General features: G+C 44.3%; 1 protein-coding gene across 6 annotated transcripts in view; it reads right to left on the bottom strand.

Moving 5' to 3' along the window:
- The window catches only part of adgrb2 (adhesion G protein-coupled receptor B2), a 930,376-nt gene that overhangs the window by 32,878 nt on the left and 878,710 nt on the right, over positions 1 to 18,788 (bottom strand). For all 6 annotated transcript variants that reach the window (XM_080211622.1, XM_080211621.1, XM_080211620.1 and 3 more), the window contains 2 exons: positions 9,613 to 10,277; positions 3,471 to 3,506 (listed from right to left, as the gene is read on the bottom strand). In XM_080211622.1, the coding sequence (XP_080067748.1) occupies positions 3,471 to 3,506; positions 9,613 to 10,277 (701 nt within the window). The remainder of the gene's footprint in view (positions 1 to 3,470; positions 3,507 to 9,612; positions 10,278 to 18,788) is intronic.

Consider the following 18,788-nt stretch of genomic DNA (forward strand, 5'->3'; position numbering starts at 1 on the left):
TAGCCCTTCGAGCCTGCCCCGCCATTCAATAAGATCATGGCTGATCTGTTGTGGCTCAGTTCCACTTTCCCGCCCTCTCCCCATAACCCTTAATCCCCTCTCTTATCAAGAACCCATCAACCCGCTTCTTAAAAATATTTAGCGAGGCAGCCTCCACCACTTCAACGGGCAGAGAATTCCAGAGATTCACCACCCTTTGAGTGAAGAAGTTCCTCCTCAACTCCGTTCTAAACCGCCTCCCCTTTATCTTGAGGCTGTGCCCCCTAGTCCTACTGTCTTTTTTGAGCGGGAAGAGTCTCTCCACCTCTATCCTATCCATCCCATTCATCATCTTATACGTCTCAATGAGATCTCCCCTCATTCTTCTAAACTCTAACGAGTACAAGCCTAGTTTATTCAGCCTCTCCTCATAGCTCAATCCCCTCAACTCCGGTATCAGCCTAGTAAACCTCCTCTGCACTCCCTCCAGGGCCAAAATATCCTTGCGCAGGTGCGGCGCCCAAAACTGCACACAGTACTCCAGCTGCGGCCTCACCAATGCCCTATACAGCTGCAGCAAGACCTCCCTACTTTTATATTCAATCCCCCTCGCTATGAAGGCCAGCATCCCATTCGCCTTCCTGACCACCTGCTGCACCTGCAAGCTGGGTTTTTGCGACTCATGCACAAGGACCCCGAGGTCCCTCTGCACCGTCGCCTGCTGCATATCTCACTACCTTGATCGAATTTTTCGAGGAAGTGACAAAGATGATTAATGAGGGTAGGGCAGTGGATGTTGACTTCAGTAAGGCCTTTGACAAGGTCCCACGTGGCAGTCTGGTGCAGAAGGCAAAGTTGCTTGGGATCAGAGGTGAACTGGTAAGGTGGATACAGAACTGGCTCGGTTATAGAAGACAGAGGGTAGCAGTGGAAGGGTGCGTTTCTGAATGGAGGGCAGTGACATGTGGTGTTCCTCAGGGATCTGTGCTGGGACCTTTGCTGTTTGTAATATATATGATTTGAAGGAAAATGTAACTGGTTTGATTAGTAAGTTCGTGGACGACACAAAAGTTGGTGGATTTGCGGATAGAGATGAGGACCATCAGAGGATACAGCAGGACATAGATCAGTTGGAGACTTGGGCGGAGAGATGGCAGATGGTTTGATTTGTAAGTTTGCAGACAACACAAAAGTTGGTGAATTTGCGGATAGAGATGAGGACCATCAGAGGATACAGCAGCACATAGATCAGTTGGAGACTTGGGCGGAGAGATGGCAGATGGAGTTTAATCCGGACAAATGTGAGGTAATGCATTTTGGAAGATCTAATACAGAGAGAAAACATACAGTAAATGGCAGAACCCTTAAGAGTATTGATAGGCAGAGGGATCTGGGCGTATAGGGACACAGGGCAATGAAAGTGGCAACGCAGATTGAGAAGGTAATCAAGAAGGTCTATGGCATGCTTACCTTCATCGGCTGGGGCATTGAGTTTAAAAATTGGCAAGTCATGGTGCAGCTTTTTAAAACCTTAGTTAGGTCGCACTTGGAATATAGTGTTCAATTCTGGTTGCCACACTACCAGAAGGTTGTAGAGGCTTTGGAGAGGGTACAGAAAAGATTTACCAGGATATTGCCTGGTATAGAGGGCATTAGCTAAGATGGGAGGTTGGAGAAACTTGGTTTGTTCTCACTGGAACGACAGAAGTTGAGGGGTGACTTGATAGAATTCTACAAAATTGTGAGGGGTGTGGACAGAGTGGATAGTCAGAAGCTTTTTCCCAAGATGCAAGAGTTAATTACTAGGGGGCATAGGTTTAAGGTGCGAGGTACAACGTTTAAAGGAGATGTACAAGGCAACTTTTTCTTTTACTCAGAGGGTGGTGGGTGCCTGGAACTCGCTGCCAGGGAGATAGTGGAAGTAGATACGATAGTGACATTTAACATTTGGCATCTTGATAAACATATGAATAGGATGGGAATAAAGGGATATGGCCCCCGGAAGAGTAGGAGATTTTAGATCAGTCAGGCAACATGATCGGTGCAGGCTTGGAGGGCAGAAGGGCCTGTTCCTGTGCTGTAATTTTCTTTGTTCTTTCTCACAAGTTGAAAATCTCACTCTTTGTTTAATCTATGAAACGTTTCAGAATCTTAAAGACCTTGATTAAGTCACCCCTCAGCCTTCTTTTTTCAACAGAAAAGACGCATAGCTTCTTCCTTCTTCCCTGATTATTATACGTTGAAGTTCTGGTTAACTCCAAGTTGAATCTTTTATTTGCAACCTCTCCAATACCTTTATATCCTGACATAATGTGGCACCCGCAACTGTACGGGATATTCCAAGTGTGGCCTCAGAAGGTTCATGAGTTTAGTTTAGCTTAATGTTATAACCTTTAAACTCAAAGGGTTAGATTTCCATCTTCCAAAGATGATGTAAATCATGTAGTGTAACACTGAACTTGTTTTCTTACTGCAAAACAATTTTTCTTTGCCTCCCAATCCTATGCCAATTTTGCAGTACCTTTTTTTGTGGGTTGGGAAAGCCTTGGGTGCAAAACACCCATGCAACTCTTCTGAGTTCATGGTCCACATTGTGAGAACTACTGGAATTTGTTTTCTTCTTGTGCTGTATTTTCACATGCTGGTGTGAGTTTTGGAAGCTCTAAAAAATTTAGCTTGGAGGAGTCAGTGACCACTGGACAAGGTCTGATGGGCAGTCAGCAACATTCAGCATTTAAAATAATTCCCACTGATTTGAATTGCTCCTGAGGGCTGTAATAGTGGATACCAGGTGAATGTCTATAGAACATATATGGGGATATGATGGCATGGGAGTCTCTGTGGTCATGGAAGGGGTATGGTGTCGTGTGCTGGTTGAGGAGACATAGGGAATTTAAGGTGGTGGTGCAGTGGTATACAGTTGAGAGAAAACTGCCCTGGGGGCCCTCAACATGGACTCAGGATCCCATAAAGTCTCATGGCATCAGATCAAACAGGAGCAAGGAAACCTCCTGCTGATTATCATGGAGCAGGAAAGAGGAGGAGCAAGTGGGTAACTAGGTAACTGAGAGATAGGCTGGAGGGAAAGAGATCCGGAGGTGTCCAGAAGCAAACATCGAGTTAACTTATATCATGGCTGTTTGTATATACATGATTATGTATTAGCAATAAACAGTTAATGTTCACCATTAGAGACTAAGAACGTCACCATGATGTCTACTGAACATACATGTCAGATGTTAAATCATAGGTACTTTGAAATAAAACTTGCCATTATGTTTCATAGACTCAACAGATGTTCATAAGGGACTTTAGCTGGACCTGTTTTTGACATCATCTGAAACTCTTCTCTGAGTTGTGAATTTCTGATCATGTGATACTGAATTTCACTTCTCTGTTCTGTGCAGTCTCAGAACACTTCAGGATGTTATTGCCAAACAAGTGGTAACATCATTATTTTACTAATTGTGGTTAATTATGATAGTTCATACCTCAAAATCAAGATCGGAGTACCTCAATCTTTTCCTCTGTGAAAGTAATAAACAAATGAAATTAGTTAACACAAAAGAATTTATAAAGGTATTTCTGAATTTATTAATTACACTCTCCCTCCCATGAAGTCTCCTCAGGTTTCCTTGCATAATGCATAAATTCCAAGACAGCACACAGACAATCCATGACACTGGGATATGAATAGGTGCATAGGCCTGAAACCTTTTCAGCACCTGCTCCTGATGGCAGAGGTAAGGTCGAGAAGCTTAATATACAACAGAGCAATAGTGTGCATCACAAGGTTTTAGAAGTGTTGAATTCAGTTATACATTTTGCCTGCTTTCTCCTTGCTTTATAATGAATGGACTTCCTCATTAGATTTGTTTGCAACAGCCTTCTGAAGAATATGTCTCAGCTCATCACAACAAATTCACCTGGTGATATTTTAAGCTGTGTCACCTGCAGCACAGCAGAAACTGTCTCAAGGGGAAGAATACAATGCAGTGGATGCTGTCTCACAGCTGTATAGAATCTATGGTGAAACTTGGGTTGGGGGGGCTAAAGGAAATAAAATCAACTGGAACAACTAAAGTTTATTTAATGCAATATGCATATTAGACAACAAATTAGCTGGGTATAGTGAAGCAATTATGTTGTAGGAAGACCTGTAACAATGCTAATCTTACCATGTTCCTCCCTTTAACTGAACACATCCAGGAACTCACTTCCTAACCACCTGCCATTTTTCAGACTTTCTCCATTCTATCCCCAGTTTCTGGAGTTTTGCCTTTCCCACTTGAAAAGCACAAGTAGGAAACAGAAAACTCAAGAGCAGGAAGAGGAGAAACACAGAGAGAAGGAAGCAACAGTGAAGGATGGAAGAAATAAAGATGGAGAAAGAAAGAGAAAAACAGGCATAGAGAGAAGAGCAAAATATTGGCAATGTGGTTGCCACAAAAGATATGACTGATTTTCTGTTAGTGTTTCCTGTGATATATGTGACATTCTGACCATCACTAATCGATACTTTAACAAGACTTTAGCATGACACAATTGTACTTCTCCTGTACTATACTTGCTATAATGACTGTAACAATTGGAGTTGTCAGTTCTCCAAACAAACATTTGTGTTAATTAATATTTGATTATTCAGATGGAATATGTTATATCTGAATGAAGTTCCATATTGTTATTGTCATTAGCTTTTCTCATATTACCTCCCGGGAAGCATACTAATCGACTGGTGCAAAGGCAAGTGACAGAGGTTGAGGGGGACACTGAACAACGTTTGATTTTGGAACATTCTTCGATCTATTGATTGGTGATTGTTCCTAGGTGATTGCTAATTCTTCCCTTAAGTGGCCGCTCTTCATTTGTCTGGCTATATGTGCTGAAAGGTTTATTTGGTAGCGTTTTTATGTTATCATAAAATAGCCTGATACTTTTGATAATAGACATTGAGGCAATCTAATTTTCCAGAACAGATCAATGAACCGCGAGCTGGAATGCAAACCCTGAGTTTTTTTCCCACTTTATATCAGGAACACTGAGGCTAATTGCAGCATCCTCGCTGATACCAAGATCAGCTATTGCAGCTACAAATTTCAACTTTTACCGACCTGCATAACATGACGTTGCACATGCCAGCTTCTTAACCATGGAGGGACAGAACGATCAATAGTCTTAAATATTCCCTAACAGTGAATTTCATTTATGAAAAAGCACTTCAGAGGAGTGAATCAGGGGAAAATTGATAGTGAGGAAAGATAACTAAAAACTGGGTCAAAGGTTTCAAGCAATATCTAAAAGGAAGAAAGCTGAGGAGGGAAATAGGTTTGGAAATGGAGTTCCAGGGTTTAGGGCCTACACTGCTGATGACACTGCCATTAATTGTGGAGAAAAAGAAGTGGGGGATCCACGAGGGGCAAAATTTAGAGGAGCACATAGATCTTGAAGAATTGTGGGGCTGCAGGTGGTTACTAAGATAAGGAGCTAAGACCATGAAGGGATGTGAATATGAGGGATTAACTATTATTGTGAGGGTCCCCTAACCAGTAGGATTGACGTGGTAAAGGAGAAGGAGTACCGGCAACTTCTCCGGGCAATGAGGAATGGACAATAAATATGGCCTTACCAACGTCAGCCACATCCCAAGAACAAACAAAAAGTCACACACACTCTGCAGCTGTGAACTGCTCAAGTTGAGAATGAGAGATTGGATCGGCTGACGTGCCCTGCCCTCTCCACCCACCCCATCCCCATGATCGCCAGCCTCCCGATTGCTGGCCCCAACTTCTGATGGAGGCCTTGGCCTATGATTGCCCCACCCCCCCATGCAGTGTTCCCCATTCCCATTTGGCTCCGCCCCTTCTGATACCCCTCCCCTAAGACCCCACAACCAAGGTAGGCAGTTCCAGGATGCACAGCCCAAGGGGCACAGCTCCTCCTGGAGGGCCTCAATGGCCTCTGGTCCCACCAGCGAGGTCATCACACCTGGTCTCCTGTTGTTGGGTAGCATATCTGATCCCTACTGGTAGGGGTTGGAAACAGAAATGAGCCTGGATGGTAATGTCTTGGGCTCACTGAATAGATTTAAATGAAGCAATGAATATTGTAACCAGCCTCATGCTGTTCCATGGCACGATTATGTCAGAAAAAAGAGCCCAGGTCAACGGCCAGAAACAATTCCTATTTTTGGCCTCCTGCTTAAATTTCCTGCCCCACTATGCTACTCAACCGGCGTAGTGGGATGAGAAAATCTTGTCCACAGTCTCCTGAGTCACCAGCAGTTGCTGAACTGAGGCAACAATTTTAGGCAAAGTTGAAAACTATCTCAACAGTACTGGAGACAGCACTTTGCCTGAAGATCACTGCAGAATATTTCAGTCTACCTGGATCATGGAAGGACGGGCTTATCCTTACAGCTGGCACTGCCTTTCTGGTTCAAGCAAGCTATGTCATGAAAAATGGAAAATGGTTTGTGCTTCAAATAGTTTAGAGGAGAGACCAAGGGTGGGATTTTCAGCTCAACTGGCCACCTGTTTTGCATCAGCAGCCCAGCGTGAAGTTCTCGATCCACAGTTGCCAATGGGGTTTCCTGCTTAATCATCACACTGCAGGGAAACCCATACTGGTGGTGCGCTGTCAGCTACATTGGAAGATCCTGCTGAAAAGATGGCTGGGAAATTCTGGCCAAAGTAATTGAATCCTGGTAAAATGGTGAGAGTGAAGATCAGAACTAAAGGTCACTGCACTCAAATGGACTCAATAAATTCATGTAATTCATCATTAGATCTCAGGGTAAGCACACCTGAGAAACACAACACTAGAATAAGGTATTTCCAATCAACAAAAACATTGAATTTATATAACACATGTAGCAGTGAAATTCCCAAGGTGTAATGTGCCAAAAATCTATCACAAAGAGAAGTTAGGACAGGTGACAGAAAGAATGGTCAAAAAGGTAGGTTTTAAGAAACAGCTTGAAAGAGGAGAATGAGATAAAGAAGCAGAGAAATATTATGATTCCAGAGTTTAAGACTTTGGGAGCTGAAGACATGATCACAAATAGTGGGAAAATTGGGAGTGCCATGAAACCAAATTGCAGGTGGTCATAGATCCATATGGGTGGTTGGGCTGAAAGCATTTATTTACAGAGACAGGGAGAGCTGAGGCAATGGAGGGATTTAAAAACAAGGATCATTCCCACTCCAAGAAGGATAAAGAATGATGGGCACAGATTTAAAGTAATTAGTAAAAGAACCAAACATGATATGAAGAAAAGCTTTTTCTCACAGTGAGTAATTCGACCTAGAATGCAGTGTTTAAGAGTGCAGTGGAGTAAGTTCAACTGAACCATTCAAAAGGGAATTAGACTATTACCTGAAATGAAGAATATGCAGGGTTATGGGCAGAAGATTGGTGATTGCTCATTTGAATTGCAGTAACTAAACAAAAATCCAGTTGGGGTGGGATGGTTGGTGGGGAAGTAGGACATCACTGGTAGGAAAACATTAAGGATCTGCTGTAAATAAGAGGCAAGGAACTGAGAACAAATTTTACAGTGAGGCTATATACAGAGGAAGGGCAGCAGGTTATTTGGACTCTGCATAATATGTTTCTTAAAGGGCTTGTTACATAAACGACACACAATAGGCTGAATAAATGAAGAAATGTCATTAAGTGCTAGTTGAACTTGGCCATTTGACTCTTGAAGATCTAACTGTGGGGATCCAAAAGTGATGGCAAATACCACTTACTCCAATTTACTATGAAAGTCACAGAAGTATTTGGTTTTGTGGGTATATGAGATCCCAGTTTCGAGGAGGGGCTGATTGTGGACAAGTCCCCAGGACCGGATGGAATGCATCCGAGGGTTCTGAAAGAAATGGCGGAGGTTATAGTGGATGCCTTGGTGGTTATTAGTCCCCAGGACCGGATGGAATGCATCCGAGGGTTCTGAAAGAAATGGCGGAGGTTATAGTGGATGCCTTGGTGGTTATTTTCCAGACGTCGCTGGATTCCGGGGAAGTGCCGGAAGATTGGAAAACGGCTAATGTTACGCCGTTGTTTAAGAAGGGTGCCAGGCAAAAGGCGGGGAATTATAGGCCGGTTAGTTTAACGTCTGTGGTAGGTAAAATGTTAGAATCCGTCATTAAGGAGGAAATTGCGAGGCATCTTGAAGGGAATTGCTTGATAGGGCAGACGCAACACGGTTTCATTAAAGGGAAGTCGTGTCTGACAAATTTACTGGAGTTCTATGAGGATGTGTCTAGGGCAGTGGATAGAGGAGAGCCGGTGGATGTGGTCTTTCTGGATTTTCAGAAGGCGTTTGACAAGGTACCTCACAAGAGGTTATTGCAGAAGGTCAGGGGACATGGAGTTGGGGGTAGGGTGTTAGCGTGGATAGAGGATTGGTTGTCAAATAGGAGGCAGAGAGTGGGGGTCAATGGGTGCTATTCGGATTGGCGGTTGGTGACTAGTGGGGTGCCCCAGGGGTAGGTGCTGGGGCCTCAGCTATTTACCATTTATATAGATGATCTGGAGGAGGGAACCGAGTGCAGGGTGTCGAAATTTGCTGATGACACCAAGATTGGGGGAAAGGCAAATTGTGCGGAGGGTGTGGAGAGTCTGCAGAAGGATCTAGATAGGCTGGGCGAATGGGCCAGGAAATGGCAAATGGAATTTAATGTTGGCAAGTGTGAGGTGGTCCACTTTGGTAGGAAGAATGGTAGGAAGGACTATTACTTACGTGGCGAAAAACTGCAGCAGGCAACGGTGCAGAGGGACCTCGGGGTCCTTGTGCATGAGTCGCAAAAACCCAGCTTGCAGGTGCAGCAGGTGGTCAGGAAGGCGAATGGGATGCTGGCCTTCATAGCGAGGGGGATTGAATATAAAAGTAGGGAGGTCTTGCTGCAGCTGTATAGGGCATTGGTGAGGCCGCAGCTGGAGTACTGTGTGCAGTTTTGGGCGCCGCACCTGCGCAAGGATATTTTGGCCCTGGAGGGAGTGCAGAGGAGGTTTACTAGGCTGATACCGGAGTTGAGGGGATTGAGCTATGAGGAGAGGCTGAATAAACTAGGCTTGTACTCGTTAGAGTTTAGAAGAATGAGGGGAGATCTCATTGAGACGTATAAGATGATGAATGGGATGGATAGGATAGAGGTGGAGAGACTCTTCCCGCTCAAAAAAGACAGTAGGACTAGGGGGCACAGCCTCAAGATAAAGGGGAGGCGGTTTAGAACGGAGTTGAGGAGGAACTTCTTCACTCAAAGGGTGGTGAATCTCTGGAATTCTCTGCCCGTTGAAGTGGCGGAGGCTGCCTCGCTAAATATTTTTAAGAAGCGGGTTGATGGGTTCTTGATAAGAGAGGGGATTAAGGGTTATGGGGAGAGGGCGGGAATGTGGAACTGAGCCACGACAGATCAGCCATGATCTTATTGAATGGCGGGGCAGGCTCGAAGGGCTAGATGGCCTACTCCTGCTCCTATTTCTTATGTTCTTATGTTCTTATGAATAGGATAGCACTCTCATTGCCAATGAGAGATGGACCATCATCTCAATATCAATGCCTTCTTCCTCTGTATTCTCCCTGATACATTTGAAAAATGTGACCTGATCAGCATTACCATTTTAACTTACTTCTAAGGAACCTGTGGACACTGCTGAACTTGGTTTGTTGCGTGGCATGGTTCTGCTCCTGTCAGCAAGTTCTGATGCCAGAATGTGCCTCACTGAAGGGTGCTGTTTGAGGGGTACACTCCGTGGATGATTCAGAGTTCCATATGGTTGATTTATGTTAACGTTGATCTGATCGACTGCAGCAAAGTTAGGATAAACCTCTGACTCGACTGGCTGATTTTCAACAATATTGTGCCTGTTGTCATCCACATTGATATTTAACTTGCTGTCCTCTTTAATGAAAGGCTTCAAGCTGACTGTGCGTCTTGGGAGCACCATGTAGTCACCTTCCAGTGGCTGCTCCTGTGCCCGTCTCCACTTCACATCCACTGGTTTCAATGTGTTCTCTGTGCACAGATACAGTGTTCCCCTCAACTCACTGTTGGTTTCCTTTTTGGCTGGCTGCTCATTCAGTTCATTTATACCAGACATCATGTTGCGCAGCTGATGCATAGGAGGCAACTGAACCAAGACATTTCCTGGTGGGATGTTTCCTGGAAGGGTTGTGAAGTTCATCCCTTCATTACTTATATTCAGCTTTTCCTCTTCCTCATCATCCAGTGAAATGCGAGACAATGTTCCGGTAATTGTTGCAGGATTACAAGTGTTAACTTCTTTGAAGAGAACTAGGGATGTAGAAACAATAAAAGAAATGTCAGCTGCTAAGAAATGCTTTACGTCTTTTTCAGTTTGTTATATTTTTAAGTTCATTCATTTAAGTTGCTTGGACCTATACTTGCTTGATTCAGTAGATGCATTTATTCAGTTTAGAGGTCAACCATACTTCAGCAATCACACTTTCACCTGTGCATCAGGGTATAGGAGATTGTTAAATAAGAGCCCATGGTGTTAAGGATAAGATCCTGGTATGGATAGAGGATTGGCTGACTGGCAGAAGGCAGAGAGAGAGGGTAAAGGAATCTTTTTCAGGATGGCAGCCAGTGGCCAGTGGTGTGCCTCAGGGATCGGTGCTGGGACCACAACTTTTCACAATATTCATTAAGGATTTGGAAGAAGGAACTGAAGGCACTGTTGCTAAGTTTATACAAAGATATATAAAGGGACAGGTAGTATTGAGGAAGCAGGAAGGCTCCAGAAGTACCTGGATAGGTTAGGAGAATGGGCAAAGAAGTGGCAGATGGAATATAATGTAGAAAAATGTAAGGTTATGTGCTTTGGAAGGAGGAATGGAGGCATAGACTATTTTCTAAATGGGAACTAAATGCTTAGGAAATAAGAAACAAAAAGGGACTTGGGAGTCATTGTTCAAGATTCTCTTAAGGTTAACGTGCAGGTTCAGTTGGCAGTTAGGAAGGCAAATGTCGAGAGGGCTAGAATACAAGAGCAGGGATGTACTTCTGAGCTCTAAAAGGCTCTGGTCAGGCCCCATTTGGTATAGTGAGCAGTTTTAGGCCCCCTATCTAAGGAAGGATGCGCTGGCCTTGGAAAGAGTCCAGACGAGGTTCACAAGGATGGTCCCTGGAATGAAGAGTTTGTTGTACGAGGAACAGTTGAGGGTTCTGCGTCTGTACTCATTGGAATTTAGAAGAATGAGGGGACATCTTATGGAAACTTACAGAATACTGTGAGGCCTGGATAGAATGGATGTGGAGAGGATGTTTCCACTAGTAGGAAAAATTGAACCAGAGGGCACAATCTCAGGCTAAAGGTACAATCCTTTAAAACAGAAATAAGGAGGCATTTCTTCAGACAGAGAGTGGTGAATCTGTGGGACTCTGCCACAGGAGGCTGTGGAGGCCAGGTCATGAGTGTCTTTAAGACAGATAGATAGATTTTGATTAATAAGGAGATCGGAGTTATGGGGAAAAAGGAGAATGGGGATGAGAAAAATATCAGTCATGATTGAATGGCGGAGGAGACTCAATGGGCTGAGTGGCCTAATTCTGCTCCCATGTCTTATGGTCTTATTGAAGCTTCAAGATCTTCACCAGTGATTTGAGCATATAATCGAGGCTTATATTTCAGCACAATACTGAGAAAGAACTGCAATTTAGAGATACCATATTTCAGATGAGACATCAAATCTTGGCTCCATTTACCCTCTCAGGTGTACAAAAGGAGCAGAGGATATAATCCTTCAGTCCTGGCCAACATGTATCCCTCAGCCAATATCTCTAAACCAGGTTTATTATTATTGTAGTTTGTAGGATCTTGCTATGTGTAAACTGAGCCATTGCATTTCCTACATTCTGGGCTGTTCTTTTCACTGAGCTGGGATGTCTGATTTTGAAGTACCTTTTCAGGTTGCGGATAGATTTCTGTTAAAACCTGCATTTGGCACTCTTGACTTGGCCAGCTACATTGCAGAGATAAGTATCTTGATGTTTGTGAGGAAGTTAGATGTGGTGGCAGTAACGGAGACGTGGTTACGTGAAGGGCAGGATTGGCAGCTGAATGTTCCTGGGTATAAGTGTTTTAGGTGTGACAGAGGAGAGTTGAAGAGCGGTGGTGGGGTGGCGTTGTTAGTAAAGGATCACATCACAGCAGTGCAGAGGGAGGACAATATGGAGGAGTTAGGGATTGAGTCGCTGTGGGTGGAGTTGAGGAATAAAAAGGGAGAGATTACGATGCTAGGGGTATACTATAGGCCACCGAACAGCCCGAGGTCAGTGGAGGAAGGTATTTGCAGAGGCATTTTAGATAGGTGCAGAAAGAATAAGGTGGTTGTAGTGGGTGACTTTAATCTTCCTGGAGTGGATTGGAAGGTGCCTAGAGCTGGGGGTACGGAGGGAGAGGAGTTTGTAGAATGTGTGTTGGAAGGGTCCCTGGAGCAGTATGTAACTAGCCCGACTAGGGAGGGGGCTATACTGGATTTAGTGTTGGGAAATGAGCCGGGGCAGGTGGTTGAGGCTGAGGTAGGCGAACACGTGGCTAACAGTGACCACAAGTCTGTCTACTTTAGGATAAAAATGGAAAGGGATGAGTGCCGTCCGAAGGGGAGGGTGCTGAACTGGGGGAAGGCGAGCTATAGCCGGATTAGGAGGGAGCTGAAGGACACTGATTGGGAGGGGTTGTTAGCTGGCAAGTCCACGGTTGGTAAGTGGGAGGCTTTTAAGGGCAAACTGAAAATGTTGCAGGAAAGGCATGTGCCGGTAAAGAGGAAGGATGGGCAAGGCAGGATTACAGGGGGTATCGAAGACTTGGTCAGGAAGAAGAGGGAGGCATATGTTAGGTCGAAACAACTGGGAATGGAGAGTGCGCTGGAGGAATATAGAGAAAGTAGGAGGGAGCTAAAAAGGGGAGTTAGAAGGGCGAAAAGAGGGCATGAAATGGCTTTGGCTGATAGGGTTAAGGAAAATCCAAAAGCATTTTACTCTTATATTAGGAGCAAGAGAGTGGTTAGAGGGAAAATTGGTCCTCTTCGGGACAAAGGAGGGGAGCTATGTATCGAGTCTGAGGGAATGGGGGAGATCCTGAATGAATACTTTGCGTCGGTATTCACAAAGGAGAGGGGTTTGGTGTCGTGTAATGTCTTGGAGGGAACTGTAGATCAGTGAAAGGAAATATCCATTACGAGGGAAGAAGTGCTAAGGTTTTTAGGTAGCAAAAAAACGGATAAAGCTCCAGGGCCTGATGGTATTTATCCCAGGCTGCTTAGGGAGGTGAAAGATGAAATTGCTGGGCCTCTGACGCAAATCTTTGTCTCTTCTTTGGACACAGGTGAGGTCCCAGAAGACTGGAGGATAGCTAATGTGGTACAGCTGTTTAAAAAGGGTAGTTATAGACCAGTGAGTTTGACATCAGTGGTAGGAAAATTATTGGAAAAAATTCTTAGGGATAGGATGTATGAGCATTTGGAGCGTTGCGATCTGATTAGGGATACGCAACATGGCTTTGTTCGGGGGAGGTCTTGCCTTACGAATCTGGTAGAATTCTTCGAGGAGGTGACAAAAACGGTTGACGATGGGTGAGCCGTTGATGTCATCTATATGGATTTCAGTAAGGCGTTTGACAAAGTCCCTCACGGTAGGCTGGTAGAAAAGGTTAAGGCACATGGGATACAAGGACAGGTAGCTAGGTGGATTGAGAACTGGCTGGGCAATAGGAGACAGAGAGTAGTTGTCGAAGGGTCCTTTTCTGGCTGGAGGTCAGTCACCAGTGGTGTGCCGCAGGGCTCAGTACTGGGACCTCTCCTCTTTGTAGTATATATAAACGACTTGGAAGAGGGCGTATGTGGTGTGATCAGCAAGTTTGCGGATGACACCAAGATGGCAGGATTGGCAGATACCGAGGAGGACTGTCAGGTGACACAGCAGGATATAGATAGGTTGGTATATTGGGCAGATAGATGGCAGATGGAATTTAATCCTGACAAATGCGAGGTGATGCATTTTGGAAGGAATAATGCAGGGAGGAGTTACGTGATAAAAGGTAGACCGATTAAGAATATAGAAATAGAGGGACCTGGGAGTGCAGGTGCACAAGTCTCTGAAGGTGTCAATACAAGTAGAGAAGGTTGTGAAGAAAGCTTATGGAATGCTAGCCTTTATAGGAAGGGGTATAAGAGCTGCCGTCTAATGCTTCAGTTGTACAGAACATTAGTTAGACCACATTTGGAGTACTGCGTCCAGATCTGGTCACCTTACTACTGGAAGGACGTGGAGACCCTGGAGAGGGTGCAGAGGAGGTTTACCAGGATGTTGCCTGGCATGGAAGGACTGAGTTACGAGGAAACTGGGGCTCTTCTCCTTAGAAAGACGGAGATTAAGGGGGGATATGATAGAGGTGTATAAAATACTGAAGGGAATAGATAGAGTCAACAGTGGTAGGCTTTTCCCTAGATTGGGGACAATTACGAGAGGTCACGATCTAAGGGTGAGGGGGGAGAAGTATAATTTGGATATGACAGGAAGGTTTTTCACACAGAGGGTTGTGGGGGTATGGAACGCGCTACCGAGTAGGGTGGTGGAGGCAGGCACGTTGGACTTGTTTAAGGTTTACTTAGGTAGACACATGAGCGAAACAAGGATGGAGGGTTATAGTAGAGGGTGTTAAATAGGGTCAGAGCCTCGGGACAACACCGGAAATGTAGTATTACATGTTAACGTTTTGTCTTTTTATTCCACAGGTGTCGGTCCACCTTGTTGTCAAACGAGGGGCATGCACATGGTGGGTCGTGCGTGGGCTGCTCTTGGAGGTTCCGGGAGTGGCCTAGCACTTCGTGTTGTTGTGTGTGCTTAATCCTGGACCAGCAGATGGGCACCACAACAGCTCAGTGACTATCACTGCTAGCCGTGCAGATACATGGATTTGGGCCAGTGTCTGTGGGAGTTTGCGCATTCTCCCTGTGGTTGCGTGGGTTTCCTCCGGGCACTCCGGTTTCCTCCCACACCCCAAAGATGTGCTCTTAGGCTGATTGGTGTACCAAATTGACACTATTCTCCCCTGAACCTGGCTACATTAGGGGTTCCACTCACATACACACAGGACAGGGTAGGTGTAGGAAGATGCGGCGGCGCGGGCTCGTTGGGCCGAAGGGCCTGTTTCCCGTGCTGGGTAGTTCTTTGTTCTATCTCCAACTCCTCTGCCACTTTTGATGGAAGCAGACCGGGTTTTTAAAGCGTTTCGGTCTACATCCCCTCAGAGGCATCATGAATCCTCATCTGCTAAAGGGCACCTTTTAAAATGCAAGGTAAAAATGTCACCCTCATGCCCTCTATGCTAAGTTCTGCCCTTTCACACATCCCCATGTCCCTCATAGCCATTGACTTATGGCACTTCCACACCCATTGACTCACTACATTTTCTAGAACCCTATAGTATATGTGGCACCTGTAAAAAAATGCTTTGCAAAATAGTAATGTGATACGAACTATGTTTAAAAACAAGTCTAGATGGCAAGCTAATAAAGGGAGAAGGGTGGTATTCTCCAGGGCTGCTAGCCCCTGGCTGGAATTGTGGTCGCCTATTGAATTGGGTGTAATGGCAAAAACAGGATTCTTGCTGGGTGTCTAATCCGTTGCGAGTCTTCCTGCCTGCTGCATCAGCTCCTATCAGATTCCTGAACACAATGGCAGGAATCTGATAAGTCTGGATGGTCCCTTCTTGCCCTGGGAAAAGCGGAGATCACTCTTAGCATGGTGATTTCAGGCAGCTTTCTGTTCAAAATTTTCGTTCTTGTCTGTGTACTGTAAAAACATTGAATTGGCCTGGTCATTTTAATACCCATGTCCCTGGACACCTGGAAGCCATAAAAATCACAAAAGCACCCTGTTCTACTCTCAGAAGCACCAGGTGTGAGCAGACCCCTTTGAAGTTCTCTGACTAACAGGAGAAGGCAATTTCACAGTGGGGATTCCCTTTTGTAAACTTGATGAGCTATAGGTGCAGCCTGGAGACTTTGAACTGCTCTGATTGACAAGGTAATGCTGACAGACTGATTGACAAGGCCGGAGCAGATCAAACAGTTCATTGTTGATCTGATCCAGTAAGCCTCAAGTACTTCCTCTTTCACCACAGCTGGTCACTTAAACTTTCCTGCCCTTTAAATCTTTGAAAACAATAGCTGGAAATCTCTAGCAGTTCACCACACTAACACCCGCCTCCCCCCCGCCCCCCACCCCTCACCCCCCCGCCCCCACAACATTCCACCGCTGAAATTGAGGACAGAGAATTTGGCACTTAGCCAAATCTCTGTTCACTGCAGAGGGACCAGAGAATTGCACTGGCATGAAAAGCCAGACAATTTTGGCCAATGTCTGGAACTTAGCGTGAAACAGCAAACAATCATTTTTTCAATCTGTTGACAAAAGCCTGAGGATTTCTATTACTAGTTTGGCACTGCATAACTGATTTCAAGCCATCCATTATCATAGCAGGGTGGCTGGCATTTCACGGTTTGATCTACAGCTACATGTGGTTAGATTCTTTGATGTGGGACGATGAATTCCAATACTCGCCATAACTGTTTGAGCATTTGAATAAAACGTTTGTTGGGTTTCATTTAGTTCAAGGAATGTAAATGTAACAAATGAAATTTCTATGAATGAGAATATGTTTTAATATAGTGAGGTCTGTACTAAAAATATACAACTTTATTTCATCGGACTTTATCTCATCTTTGCATGGATCCTAAGGTTTGACCATAGAGAATGCTAGGTGAAATGACATGATTGGTGTAAGGACAAAGGGTCATGGGTGTGAGCACAGATTGTAATGAATTTGCACTGCTAGCATGGAGCTTTATAAATGGGATGGTGCATGGGCATTGGTTGGCATAGGGCATGAGGAACTGCAAGTGTTGCTTCTGGCATACCTTGGCATGAGAGGCCATTTGGGTGGATGAGAACATAGCTAAAAGTGTGTGTGTGTTGGTAGTGGGGAGGGGGGGGTGGTGTTGCTGCTGAAGCGATGTTTCATGCTTTGTTCTTTATTGTTTGGATACCTGTCGGTTCCCCAATGCAGGTAATCCATTTCTGTTCCTGGCAGTCTCCTCAGATCTTCCAGGCTTGCCCACCTCCATTTCTAATCCAGCCTGCCACCATTCCCATGGCTGAAAATTCAATGTTTGGTCATAATGTTCAGTTACATCTCTGATTTTCAGATTAAGTTAATAAAGTTTGAGCTGTGAAATTGCTATTTCTTTTCACGTGTGATTGATTTTTGTTTTCCATGCTTGACCGACTTGTAGCTGATTTATAGACCAGTAAAACTGCAGTTAATTCAGTCCTCTGTTCTGTACTACTTTATGACAGTAGGCAGTTGCTAATTGTTACAGGTGGACTCTGGAGTTGCAGATTGAAGACATTAGGACAAATCACACAAAATAGTTGTATATTCAGATAAAAGGTTTTAGATGTGGCAAGAAGCTATGAAGTGTAATGTTGTTCCAAAAAACTGGAGAATCATTTATTCATTTCTGAATAATTTTCCCCTTCTGAAACTATATAGCTTCTAAGAGCAGATAGCACATGGGATGGAAGGTTGGAGAGCAGCTTATGCATTTTCAGCAGGGACCAATTGCTTTTTCCCAGGCAGGCAGCCAGGGAGCAAGAGAAAGAATAAACAGAACAGATTTCTGGGAAAAGTAAATGTCAGAAATACATAAATGTTAGCTCAATTTCTGGAGCTCTGCCAATTATTCTGGGGCAGCCAATTATTGCGAACAGCTTCTGCCAATGAAAAGAGCAGAATTGAAACAACATCACTGATGGGGAAAATGTACATTGTGCTGTTACTGTACCCATTGAAAGTTACATTTTGTGTGTTGCATGGAGGAAGACTTGCATTTCCATAGCACTTTTCACAGCCACATGGGTCTCAAAAGTCTTTACAACCAATTAACTACTTTTTGACACTGTAGGAAGCTCAGCATGCAATTTGCACACAGCACAAAAAACATGATAAATGACCAGAAAATCCATTTCTGCTGATGTTGTTTGAGTGATAAACTCTAACTTTTTGGTTAGCGTACTGGGGAGAATTCACCTGTCCTTCTTCAAAATAATGCCACAAAATTGTATATGTCCACTTGAGAGAGCAAACAATTCCTCAATTGCCATCTCATCTGAAAGAGGACTAAATCTTTTGCCAAGTTTGAAAGTTGTGTGAAATCTTCTTGTTTCAAACTGTATTTTAAATGATCGGGTCTTGAGATTTTTGTTTACCTATTTGGATCAGAAGGTATTTTAAGTTAATTTTGGTTACAGAGATGGAGCAAAAATCTTACTAATTGTCATGATCGCTATCGAATCAGTCGGGGGGGGGATTTTCTATCGGTGTTCGAGTGAATGAAAATGGTGGTGTCAGCAAAAAATCCTGGGAATGAGAATTTTGGTGGTGAGATCTTACTTGAAATACAGGGGCCAATGTATTAGACTAAGAGGTTAGGACTAAGATGAGGAGGAACTTCTTCATTCAGAGGGTAGTAAATCATTGGAATTTTCTACTCCAGGAGGCTGAGTTGTTGAGTATGTTCAAAGCAGAGGATGATAAAGGAATTATGGGGATAATGAAGGAAAATGACATTGTGATAGATAATTAGGCATGATCTAGTTAAATGGCAGAAGAAGGCTTCATGGGCCAAATGGCCTATTCCTGTTTCTACGTTCCTCACTCATTTTTGACCCAAGACTTAATGATGAATGACCAGACACAAGCAGGAGGCCAGAGGACTG

Source organism: Carcharhinus amblyrhynchos, chromosome 24 (genome assembly GCF_965287045.1).
Source record: "Carcharhinus amblyrhynchos chromosome 24, sCarAmb.v2.hapA, whole genome shotgun sequence".
Lineage (NCBI taxonomy): Eukaryota > Metazoa > Chordata > Chondrichthyes > Carcharhiniformes > Carcharhinidae > Carcharhinus > Carcharhinus amblyrhynchos.